This window comes from Callorhinchus milii, unplaced genomic scaffold (assembly GCF_018977255.1).
Source record: "Callorhinchus milii isolate IMCB2004 unplaced genomic scaffold, IMCB_Cmil_1.0 Scaffold3, whole genome shotgun sequence".
In the NCBI taxonomy this organism is placed as follows: domain Eukaryota; kingdom Metazoa; phylum Chordata; class Chondrichthyes; order Chimaeriformes; family Callorhinchidae; genus Callorhinchus; species Callorhinchus milii.
Window position 1 is genome coordinate 75,930,453 of NW_024704744.1, and position 12,495 is coordinate 75,942,947.

Here is a 12,495-nt window from a genome sequence, read left to right on the forward strand (position 1 = left end):
TTGATTCATTTTAAATTTAAACCTGCAAAACTTCCCCCCCCCCTTTGTTTTTTTTTTACGCACACAGTTTCAAAAGCACGAAACTTAAACTGGGCTCCTCAGTTGCTGCCAATAGCAGACAACGGGTGGTGTTGGGCTACTTTTGGGCTCGTGTTTAGGGAAGGTTGGGCTACAAACGGGTTGTCATTTCTGGCCACGTCCCTCGAGGCCGCCGGTGGTTTGTTGTTTTCGGTTCCTCAACCACGACCCCCTCCCCAAAAAAAAGGGGTTGCAATCGGTTAGACTCCTGGGGGGTTGGGTGGGTGTGTGTGTGAGAGAGAGAGAGAGACATACACACAAACAAGTGAGTGTGTGATCTGAGGGGGAGAGAGAGGAATTCGGGAAGATGGCGGCACCGGCGGCGGGAGGTGGAGGCAAGAACAGCGAATGGGGAGCTTTCGAGGAGAACCTGATGCAGGTAAAACAATTCAGCTCGACCCGGCCTGGCTGGAGTGAGTCTGAACCGTGTCCCATGAGGGGTGGGTGGGTGGGGGAGAGAGAGTCTCTGCCCGCAGGTAGCCTGGCTCAGATCATCATCATCATCATCATCATAATAATAATAATCCTTGCATTTGATATAGCACCATATCACTTCCTGGAGACTTGAGCACTTCACCGGGTACGCTGTAAAGCGGACTGACTGGATTTTGTGGGTGAAACGTGGCAGGCAGTTTGAGCACCGCACTGCCCCCGCAAACAGCCATGGGGTCCCTGACCAATTTTACCTGCGGGGTTGTCGGTCAGGACGCCGGGAGAAATTCCCTTTTCTTGTTGAATAGAGACATGGAATCTTTAATGTCCACCTGGTAGTCGGGACCTTGGTGTGATGCTCCTGTTTTTTTTGTGGGGTGAGGTCAGGAAGCGGTCAGGTTTGGTAACCGACTGTCGAGGCTGACACTCCATTGCGGCGCTTTGGACGAGACACCGGTTTAATATTTCAGTCGATAGCACTCTCGCTCCTGAGTGGGGATGTGGTAGTTTCAAACCCCACGTCGGGACTTTTAACTCGACTCCTGGCAGACCCTTCATGTAGAGTTGTCAGGAGCCCTTTAATATCAAAAGTACCGTCCTTTGGATGAGAGATGTTAAATCGAGGTCCAGGGTGCCTGTTCAGACGGGCATTAAAGATCCTGTGGCACTGTCCAAAAAGAAGGGAGTTTTTTCTGGCGTTCTGACCAACAATCCTCCAAATAACATTGGTCAATTCATGGCTGTTTCTCGTCATCGCTAGGTCCAAATAAGTTCCACGTTCATCCACAAAATACACAGTACTTATTGTAATATTATAATAATACCCAAGATTATTATTAATTTAACCTGAACAACAGCCCTTGAATCCCATGGAGAGTCAGTCAAGACTATTGAGTTTGTTTTGGTCAGCAGCTGGATCTGACAAGTGGAAACACATCACCGTGCTTAAGAGTATCCAAACCGAACAGAGAATTCCATGCATCCCACCTATACATGGAAATCCCAGAGATAGATTGTTGGAATGAAATGCGCACTCTCTCCCGCTTACCTAATTCCAGAAAGTATTACGTGCAGGTTTGCAAAAACCAAGACTTGGGGACCCCAGAGTCTGCTAACCTCCCCCGCAAGGAGGAAAGACTGAGTTCAAAGTCTTGCTGGGGAGTTTGAACCCACAACCTCCTAACCAAGAAATAAGACCCAAGCTGACAAGGGAATATGGTGCTTGCCCTCAAGGACGGTGGGAAGAAAAGAAGGGTTAGGAACTGAGCATGGTTTAGTCGTGTTTACTTAACGCATATGTTGGAGAACGTGAGGCACGTTATTTCTAAACTAACAATTACACTGGGAGGGAGTACTGCTGATCCTGTCCTTTTCAAGCTGATAAAAGGAATGTGTTGTACAATACTTGATTACTCAGTTTATCAGCTGATATGGGCTCTGTCCATTGTTGTAAGTCAGTTTGAGCTGGTTCCTCAGATTTAGTTTTACAGAAAGACTAACACAATAAAATGTTAATCATGAAATTATACTTGATTCAGGATATTATTGAGTCAATTTTCCCCATAAACTATGTAAAATATCCTTTTTGTGGGATATTAGTTAAGCAGTGTGAAAAATGCTAATTGCGCATTGTCCAGGCAATCGTTTATAAAGTTCTTTTTTGTTTGCAAATCTCCAGGCTGCTGGAGAATTGCCTGTCCACGAACTCTGTTATTTCCTTTTTTTTACACACACATAGTCTGTTTACCAACAACTGAAACATGTTGAAGAATGATTATAATTTAGAAGTACTTAATTGTATTCAGATCGAGTGTTTAACTGTATTCAAACATCCAGAAGATAGGTGTGTGTGTGAGCGCCATCATTGTCAATGGCAGATAATGATCTATCGCCATTTTCGGTGCCACATCTTCCATAATGTGATGGAATGACAAGGTCAAATGCATTTCTGACAGCTTGTTTCAGCTCCTCCATAGTCTCTTATATCGCCATTTTGTAACGGGGTAACAGGACATTTTAGACACCCAATAGTCATTGTCTGACTATCATGAGCTGAGAAGGCCTCAAGACAGGCCAGCTGTCTGCCTTTGGAGGAGACCTGATGTGCTAGTCATACGGTGGGGGGGGTGGTGGTGAGAGTCATGTTCATTTTCTCTCTTTTCTCTCCCACCTCCCCTCCCCCCCCCCCCCCCCCCCACACACACACACATACATAAACAACCCAAATGTCACACTTGGCAAAAAAAACATTAATTTCTAATAGAGAATAGATCTTAACTCAATTGGGGCATTCCCAACTCTAAGTCAGAAAGTTGTGGTTCAGGGTTTATTGGGATTTGAACTCATAATCCAGGCTGGCAATGCAGACAGTGATGAGGAAGTGTTATTTTGCTGGAGGTGCTATAATTGATGTGAGGCATAAAACCCACAAAATATACAATCAATTCACTTTACTGTACATTCTGTGAAGCGCTTTGAGACGTCGTGAAGACTTGATAAGGCACTATGTGAAATGCAAGGATTATTATTATTTCTTATTAATCTCATTCTGTAAATCACTTCAAGATATTTGTTTAACGTAAAAGGTTCTATACTAATGAAGGATCCATATCAAATGCAAACATTCTTATAACTCATCCGTCAATGTTTAGGGCAGCAGCTCAGCAGTGATAGACATGGAGAATATGGACGACACATCTGGTTCAAGTTTCGAGGACATGGGAGAGATGCACCAGCAAATGAAGGAAGAAGAGGAGGCTGGCGAGGAGCCAGTGCCTACAGAGGAAGATGATGGAGAATTTCTGGGCGTGAAGGGGTTAAAGGGACAGCTGGGCCGGGAGGTGGCGGATCAGGTGTGTTTTGATGGAATCTTTAACGTCCACCAGATCATTGGTTTAACATCTTATCCAAAGGCAAATTCTCACAAACCATTCTTGAAGCAGACTCCTTAGATTCTTTTGAAAATAAATTAGATACAGTAAACTCCTGATAACTCGTCACTCCAAGGGACAAGGAAGGACTCTGTTATTAGGAGCGGTGAGTTAGGCGTATGTATAAAATACATAAATAAATGCAACAAACATTTCTATGAGGTTTCTTCTGTATCACTTTCGCACATGGCCACAACTATCTCATATTTTGACTGTTGCAACTTGTAAATTGAGTTTGTGTCTATCAGGTCTGGCAGGCAGGCAAAAGGCAAGCATCGAAGGCTTTCAATCTGTATGCCAACATTGACATTCTCAGACCCTACTTTGATGTTGAGCCCATCCAGGTTAGGAACAGGTATGTTTGTATCGCACAAGCTTATCCTGAATGAAACTGTGGTGCTGTTCTGTGGAAAGGTTATTCTGATTGTTCTGATTATGGGCAAACTTGGTTTAAACTTACATTTTTTAAATTCAGTTTTGTAATTGGCAGTAGATGTTAAATAATCCTTGCATTTCATATAGCACCTTATCATGTCGTGAAAACATTTCAAATCGCTTTACAGAATATACTGAAGATATATTCTGAGAGTTTGAATTTCAGATTTTCGGAATGACAATCCAGGACAATCCTGAGCAGTTCCAGCTGTACAGCAAAAATGTTAAAATGGTAGAAAATGGACTTGTTAAAACGGGTTAACTATTTACTGGCGTATCTGAAAATCTGAATTTCAGATTCTCAGAATGAATCTCCTGTGCTTGAATACTGAGCAGATGTAGACAGCAGGTCTCATTGTGGCATTAGACTATTAGAAATTTGGAACATGCCTGTCTCGCACAACCCTTTCTTGTTGTACCTTCATATCTTGTATTTCCTTTACAGGTTGGTGGAGTCATTGATTCCAGTTCGAATGATCAATTTCCCTCAGGTTTGTGCTTTGTTTTAACTTTTATAAATCCTCCTTCACATAAATCCCACCTCCCTGCTCCACGATATTATAAACCGTAATTGGATCATGGCTTTTTATATAGCGCCTTTCGCATGGGGGGGGGGAGAGGATATCTCAAAGTGCTTTGGGGATATACTGTAAAATGTCACTGTGCATTTTGTAGGTGAAACAAATCAAAGGTAATTACTGACTGGTGTAGTGACAATTTGTAGGAAAACACAGCAACCAATTTGCACTAAAGAAAGTTTCATACAAAGCCACAAAGTGAATGAGCAATCTATATAATAATGATCCTTGCATTTGACATACTGCTTTCACATCAGGAGGATGTCTTGAAGCGCTTCACAGCAGTTACTGTAGTCGCCGAGTCGAGGGGAGGGAGGAGGTGACCGCAAGCACGTAAAGTATAGTGTAGTACAGCAGCCAATTACACACAGCAATGTCCCATAAACAGCTATGAAGTGAATGACCAATTTACCTGGAGAATTGTTAGTCAGAGCACCAGGAGAAATTCCCTTCTGCTTTTAAATAGTGTCATGGGATCTTTAACAGAACAGGGAGTCAAAACCTCAGGGTTACATCTCATCTAAGAGGTGAAACTCCAACAATGCAGCACTTCCCCTGTTGCACTGGACTGTCAGCCTAGACTGTGAGCTGAGATTTCAAATATGTGGCTTTGAATCCACAAATTTCTTACTTAGAGGTCAGTATTGTTACCAACTAGCCAGGAGAGTGAGCCGGATAAAGTCCACGTATTTTCCTTGCAAATTTGATCTCACTCCTCTTCTGCAACTTTGCTCTCACCCCTTCCCCCCTGCCTGGCTCGGGGTCAGGCTCCGCCACTGTTAAGCTCTCCAAGACCCTACCCCATGTGTAGGCTACGTAAATGCAGGTTGTTGTTGTTGTGCGGGCGTTGGCAGATGCTGGAGTATGGTTACACCAGCGCCAGTCATTTTCTCTTTCCTTGTCCAAAGTTGCCATTCTTCATGTGTGAGCCAAATCAATAAGTTTTAGCAGCCTTTGTTTGCAGACAGAGAATATTGAATCTCAATCCAATGTCGAACAGAGATCAAGTCGTTACTGAGAGGAAATTGGAGGTTCTGATAAAAATGGGTTTCACTGTGGTCTATTGCATTTATTTTGTCAAATCTTCTCAATCTTAAAAGATCATTTAGTAGCTTGATTTAGTGATCGTGACCTCAAGCCTTTCTCTTTTAGAAAGTGGCAGGCGAGCTGTATGGTCCCCTGATGTTGGTCTTCACTCTTGTGGCTATTCTTTTGCATGGGATGAAAACATCTGGGACAGTAATTGTAAGTACCAAACTTAAGCACTAAAGTGACAGTGCTTGGACAAGCTTACTTGTAATAATATTATTAATATTTATAATGATAATCCTTGCATTTGATTGGTATACTGTATATTTTTGCCCATAAAATGTAGTCAATTCACTTTACAGTATATTCTGTGAAGCACTTTGAGACGTCTCAACGATGTGATAAGGAGCTATATGAAATGCAAGGATTTGATAGATCCTTATCACATCGTTGAGACGTTTCAAAGTGCTTCACAGAATATACTGTAAAGTGAATTGACTGTGTATTTTGTGGGCGAAACAAGACAACCCAATTGCGCACAGCAGTGTCCCACAAACAGTCATGGAATGTGTGATCACATTTTTTCATTTTTTTGGAGGAGGGGTTATTACTCCTGCTCATTATTGCTGGGAATTGAATGTACCAATCTCCGGACTAATCAAAACCTCAAATAAGTTTAATAAACACAAAACCAAATGTTAGGGTAGGGAACACTTTACCCCAAAGCCAAGTTTGTACAGTATTTAAAAGGGAACTGGATATATATGCGAGAGAAAATAACCATTAACAATGAGGGAGAGGGGTAAGGAGAGAAACGGGATTAACTAAAATAATAAAATTAGATAAAATAGTTCCAGTGATGGTCCAAATGGCCTCATTTTTGTGTGGCAAATCCTCTGTCATTGCAATTCTGACCAATTGGTTAGCCGCAGTGACAGAAACACAAGGGACCCGGCGAGGAGTTTGACTGTTTTGTGTACATTGCATGCATTGTCAGTTTTTCTGCCAGCTAACCTTGCTGATTGATATTTCCTCTGCTTTATGTTCTTGTAGAGAGAGGGCACCTTGATGGGTACTGCAATCGGGACCTGCTTTGGCTACTGGCTGGGTGTCTCATCCTTCATTTATTTCCTGGGTTATCTGTGCAATGCTCAAATCACAATGCTGCAGATGCTATCACTACTGGTGAGTTTGGATCAGGAGGGTTGGAGGGTAGGGGTAGGAGGGTGACCGAAGGTACGGTCAAAGAGGATGGTCTTGAGATGGGCATTGAAGGAGGCAAAGGAGGGGGCTAGGAAAAGGGACTGTGGGATGGAGTTCCAAACAACAACAACAACTTGCATTCATTTAGCGCACCTCACGCAGGGTACCGTCCCAGAGTGCTTAAAGGGTGGGGGCAGAGAGGCTGAAGGTCCAAGCACCAATAGAGACAGGACCTCAGTATAATATTTCATCCAAAGGATGGCACTTTCAATTGTGCAGCTCTCTGGATTGTCAGCCGAGACTGAGCTCAAGTCATGACATGAATGAGAGTGATTCCATCTTCTAACTTAGACATGAGCGATACCAATTGAACCAACTGATAGCCTGGTGCAGCAACCGTCAAATAATTGCCTGCTTCAAATTCAAAGTTAACAAGATAGAAATTTCATGTCACCCACAAAATGAAGTGTTATATGAATGAGCATCATCAGCCCACCTTTAGACACCAGGTACATTGACAACCTGGTTACTGTTGTTTGGCATATTTATAGTCTTCAAATACATGAAACTAGCCCAACAATGCAACACACTTCTGAAATACATTTTCTGAGGTCCATTTCCTATTATAAATATCAGGAATCGTTGCACTGGGAGGTCCAAAAGATCACATAACCTAACAACGAATTGCTCTCTTTGATGCCTGTGTCCATCCCTCAGTAACGCTGAGCTTTTGCTTCACAGGGTTATGGCCTGTTCGGACCCTGCATTGTACTGATGGTAACATACAATGTTCATCTCCATTCCCTTTTCTACCTATTGTGGCTGATCATTGGGGGACTTGCCACCGTTCGAATGGTAGGTCATCTGTGAAAATAATAATAATCCTTGCATTTGATATAGCGCCTTATCACACTGTTGAGACGTCTTAAAGCGCTTCACAGAATATATTGTAAAGTGGATTTACTGTATTTTGTGGGCGAAATGGGGAAGCCAGTTGCACACAGCAGTGACCCACGAACAGTCGTGGATTGAGTGACCAAATTTTTTTTGGGGGGGATTATTACCCCCCCCCAGAAAGCAATCCACCAATCGACTAACAAATGGGTTCCTACTTACTGCTAGGTAAACAGAGGCATATGGAGTAAGCAAACTTGCCTTAGGTTTCGGCCCACCCGGGAATCGAACCCGTTTCACAAATGTGAAATGCATGTGCAAATGTGGAATACTTTGCCCCAGAAGATTGTTGAATGAATTGGGATTTTTAAAAGGGAACCAATAGATGGATAGAGTGGAGGCCTGATATAAGGCAATAATTAGGGGTCCACCTAATTCTAGCCAGTCTTACAACAGGGCACTATCTCCTGTCAGCACATCTGCATTCATTGTATATGCCTGAGGAGCTTCCCATACACCAGCTGCCTCTCTTCAATTAAAAAGGGGCCAACTTCTGGGTCATTGTCTTGCCACGTGAGCGCAGTGGGATTTCAAAGGAAGTCTGCATTTTTGACTATTTTTGTGTGTGTATGAATAAATGTCAGGTTCCATACCCAACTACATGACCAGCGTTATTCCCAGGTTCTACTGTCCTCAGGACACAAGGGTATTAAGGAGTATGAGAAAAGGCAGAACATTTTGGAAAGGATTGAAGGGTGTGCATGATTTATTAAAATGGTGGAACAGGCTTGACTGACTCAATAGTCAACTCCCTCCTGTTCCAATCTTTAGAAGATTAATTTTCTCCTGTCACATGATCAATGTAGTCAGCTTTTTTGCTTGTCTTCTAAACCCCTCCCCTCTGCAGGTTGCAGTGATGCTTTCCCGAACTGTTGGACAAACCCAGCGGCTTATTGTATGTGGGATCCTTGCCACCCTGCACATGGCTTTCCTGCTTTACTTGCACTTTGCTTATCACAGGATCGTGGAAGGTAAGGAAAGACCCCTGAATTGGGGCTACAACATCTTACACTTGTATGCCATAAATGTCTCAGTGGCTTCATAAAGTCAATGGGAGAAGCAGGGAGGAACAGAATAGGAGTTTGAGGGTGTAGATTAAAGGCACAGTCAAAGACAGCAGTTTTGAACGAGGAAGAAATTGTGGTTTTTTTGGTCAGCTGGGTGTCTGATATATGCAGAAGCCATCACCGTGCTTAAGAGTCTCCAAACCAAACTGAGAATTCCACGTATCCCACCTACATATGGAAATCCCAGGGATAGACTGTTGGAATGGGATGTGCACTCTCCCCAGAGAGATTGTTCAAGGCAAAAGGTTTGGAAGAGATTATGGCCATAGCTGCTGAGTGTTCGGCCACCAATGGTGGGCCAGAGGGCATTTTTAAGCAGTCTTTTTCCTTGCCATTGTTTACTCTTGGTCTCACCCAAACTTTGAGTGTATCTAGACCTGTGTAGGTTTGTTGAAATCTTCAAAAGTAAAGTTGTATAAGAGAGGAAAAGCACCTGTTTAATCCACAGCCTTAACTTGGGTATATAATTCTCTAAAGGACTCCTGTGTTGATTTTAGCTTGTGAACCAAGTATGTTAAACTGAGGACATCTATAATAATAATAATCCTTGCATTTGATATAGCGCCTTATCACATTATCGAGCGGTCTCAAAGCGCTTCACAGAATATACTGTACTGTAGGCCACATTTTCTTGAATGAATTGAATAGCTTCACTGTTCACATATTGGTTTATGTTGGAGCTTCCAACGCACAGTTTGAAAACTGCTCATCATGTGTGTGCCTGTTCACAGGTATCCTGGACACCTTAGAGGGACCCAATGCAGGGCCAGTGAGATTCCCCCGGGACGTGCCAGAGTTTTCAGCAGCTGTGGTGAATACCACCATCCGATCGATTGGAGCGAGCCTGCAGATACGTTAGCTCTGAATCCTCTTTCTCTGTGTGACACGGAAATGCTCTTTACACTTTACCAGAACGAGTGCCGGAGTGGGAAGGAGGAGTGAGGGAAGGAACACACGTTCTGCAGTGTTTGTAGATAATAGAAAACTCTTTCATTGTGGCGGGGTGAGAAGGGAAAGGATCCCTTTTCAGTGGAATCTGTATATAGCCAATCTTTATTTTTAAAGAGTGTGTAAAATCTACTTATTTATTTGTTTTCTCTCGTTACTTGCTTGGTTTCCTCGGTGCGTGAAGCATTCTCTAATTTGCATCCCTGCCTCCTTCACACACACAGATCAGTTTGTTTCATTGAAAGAATGAATCCAGTAAGCAGGTGATGAAGAGGCAGACACTTATAACTTTTCAATACATTGGATCTAAATGCCAATACAGCGCCATGCTTTACTACTAGATTTTATGGCTGTGGTTTTATAAAATTATAGAATAAAACAACACAACTGCCTATTCAGCTCATCAAGTCAGGGTGGTGATTTCTCTCCACACTAAAAATCTCGTCTAATTCCACTCTCCTGCTCACTCCCCATAACCTTTGATATTCCTCCTCTTCAAGCATCTATCTTATTCCCTTTTTAAAATAATCACTGGACTGTTCTCAACAAAAATTTGAACTCGAGATTTCCACAATTCAACCACCCTCTCTATAGGATTTCTTTTCTCCCCTTTCATTTGTTTTTGTATGTATTTTATTGACTCGCTGACCAGTGGAAGTAATAATCTAATACTATGTAATTATTTGTAAATCTCTCCTGTTGTTCTCTCATTCGCTTAGGTTGGCTCTTCACCCCTTCCCCAAGACTGAGTATTTTAATCCAGATTATACACACAAGAGAGGTTTGGATGAAGGCCCATTGGCTCATTGTTCGAAAGCAAGTTTCTCTAAATCACCTGCAGTGATTTTACAATCCACTAGCATGCTTATGTTCCCATTGCTTGTACAGGTATAGTACTAGAACATTCAGTACTCTTAGACTGGCACCATCATTAGAAAGATATTGAGGGGCAGAGAACATTGCCTTGAAACAAATCAAAATGTGCCCTTTTTTTAAAAAAAGTTTTGTCTTCAAAGACTCATGTATATGAATAATGATCAATAATAATCCTTGCATTTGATAATATTCAATGTAAAAGCAGTCTATCATTTGTACAGAATGAATCGGGATGGGTGGGGGAGTCCTTGGGCAAAAAAATCATTAACAAAATGACCTCTTTAGTGACGTTTAATGGATGGAGAATAGAAATCTAGATGGTGTCGTTTTAGGTTATCATAGTTCAGATGGACAATGCTACAACTCTTTATTTGTCTTTTAAAGCAGGTGGGTTGGTAGCCTTTTATTTTAAGATGGAATTAGATGCGGGAAAATGTAATATTCTGTTTAAATCTACCTATCAAATAAAATTAAATTAGCCAAGGATGCTTGCATGCCTGTGTGTGTGTGTGATAGTTCTCCATTATATTGCACTACAGAGGTTGGATAATATCCCTTGAGATGACAATCAAGAACGATGCACCATGTTACCACCACCAACAACAACTTGCATTTATATAGCGTACTTCATGCAGGATAGTGTCCTGGAGTGCAGTACAGGGGGCGGGGACTTGCTGCATTGTTTAAAGTATCATCCTTTGGATGAGATTGAATGGAGTCTTGTCCATCCAGATGAACATTCAAGATCGTGTGACACTTCAAAAAAGAAGGGAGTATACCCAGACATTAAAATAAGTAAGCAACAGTAGAATTAAATACAATAAAAAAACAGAAGTTGTTATCTGACTCTGTTTTGCTTTCTCTTCCCAGTACAGGGAAAAAAACAAATATTATGGCAGGTTTCCTGTCACAATCCTTCCAACTCGCCCGCTCTTTTTCGTATCTGACAACTTTTGTCTTCCACTATACCCGTGGTCACTTCTCCTTTCTCCCTAGCTCAGCATCAAATTCCATCATTGTTCAGCGCTCCGAGATGCTGTCCAGAGTGAAGGGTGCTCTTCCCAACTCCTCCCTCCACAGGCTGCAGATAATCCAGAACTCTGCAGCCCGTGTCCTCTCCCGCACCAAATTCCGTGACCCCATCTCCCCCACTCTCGCCCGATTCCATTGGCTCCCTATCCTTCAGAGCATGCTGTTCAAGATCCTGGTCCTCACGTACAAAGCCCTCCATGGCCTCACCCCACCCACCTCTGCGACCTCCTAACCCCCTACCAACCCGCCCGTTCCCTCTGCTCAGCTGGCTCCGGCCTGCTCCACGTCCCCTGACCCACCCGCCCCCCACCATTGGTAAAAGAGCTTTCAGCCACTCTGCCCCCAATCTCTGGAATTCCATCCCCCAGTCATGCGCCTCGCCCCCTCCTTAACCTGCTTCAAGTCCCACCTCAAGACCCTCCTCTTCATCCATGCCATCGACCACTCCCCTTCCCCTCCCTTCCATCCCCCCAACTCCAGCTCAGGTCTGAAATGCTGTACACTGTCCAGCGCCTTGGGACGTCCTTCTGACGTGAAAGGCGCTATACAAATGTAATCTTGTTGTTGCTCGATCAAAGTTGTTGACTCCTCCCTCTCGTTTCCTTACCTGAACTGCATTGCAATTGCCACCTTTGGACAAGAGCTCTTTCAAATTCATCTTCAGGAAATCTGCCTGTTTTTGTTCTGTGGGTTGCCTGAAATTACAAGCTTGCCTTTGGAAACATACTCCAAATATAAAAGGAGTTTTAAATGCATTCTGGAAAGCATACTGCCAGGTAATAATTCACACCTAATTTTTTTTTTAAGCTCACAATACATCAAGAGGTATAAGTAACTTATCCAAATCCCTAATCATACAACAACTTGCATTTCAACAACAGCAATGTCTTGGAGAGCTTCGCAAAATGGGGTTGGACCATAAGAGGGAGGAGA

At 42.9% G+C, this 12,495-nt stretch overlaps 1 protein-coding gene across 1 annotated transcript; it reads left to right on the forward strand.

The window, feature by feature from the left end:
- Window positions 1-104: 104 nt before the first annotated feature.
- yipf3 (Yip1 domain family, member 3) lies at window positions 105-11,014 on the forward strand. Its single transcript, XM_007898253.2, has 9 exons — window positions 105-457; window positions 3,162-3,362; window positions 3,689-3,795; window positions 4,321-4,366; window positions 5,606-5,698; window positions 6,536-6,667; window positions 7,427-7,540; window positions 8,487-8,610; window positions 9,438-11,014. The coding sequence occupies exons 1-9, from the start codon at window positions 386-388 to the stop codon at window positions 9,563-9,565; spliced, it is 1,017 nt and encodes a 338-aa protein (XP_007896444.1). The 5' UTR covers window positions 105-385; the 3' UTR covers window positions 9,566-11,014.
- The last annotated feature ends 1,481 nt before the right edge of the window (window positions 11,015-12,495 follow it).

Bases quoted from the DNA above. Each gene is read 5' to 3' on its own strand.
- yipf3 (XM_007898253.2), top strand. From the start codon at position 386: ATGGCGGCACCGGCGGCGGGAGGTGGAGGCAAGAACAGCGAATGGGGA. The intron at 5,699-6,535 runs GTAAGTACCAAA...ATGTTCTTGTAG, and splicing joins AAACATCTGGGACAGTAATT to AGAGAGGGCACCTTGATGGG. The intron at 7,541-8,486 runs GTAGGTCATCTG...TCCCCTCTGCAG, and splicing joins GACTTGCCACCGTTCGAATG to GTTGCAGTGATGCTTTCCCG.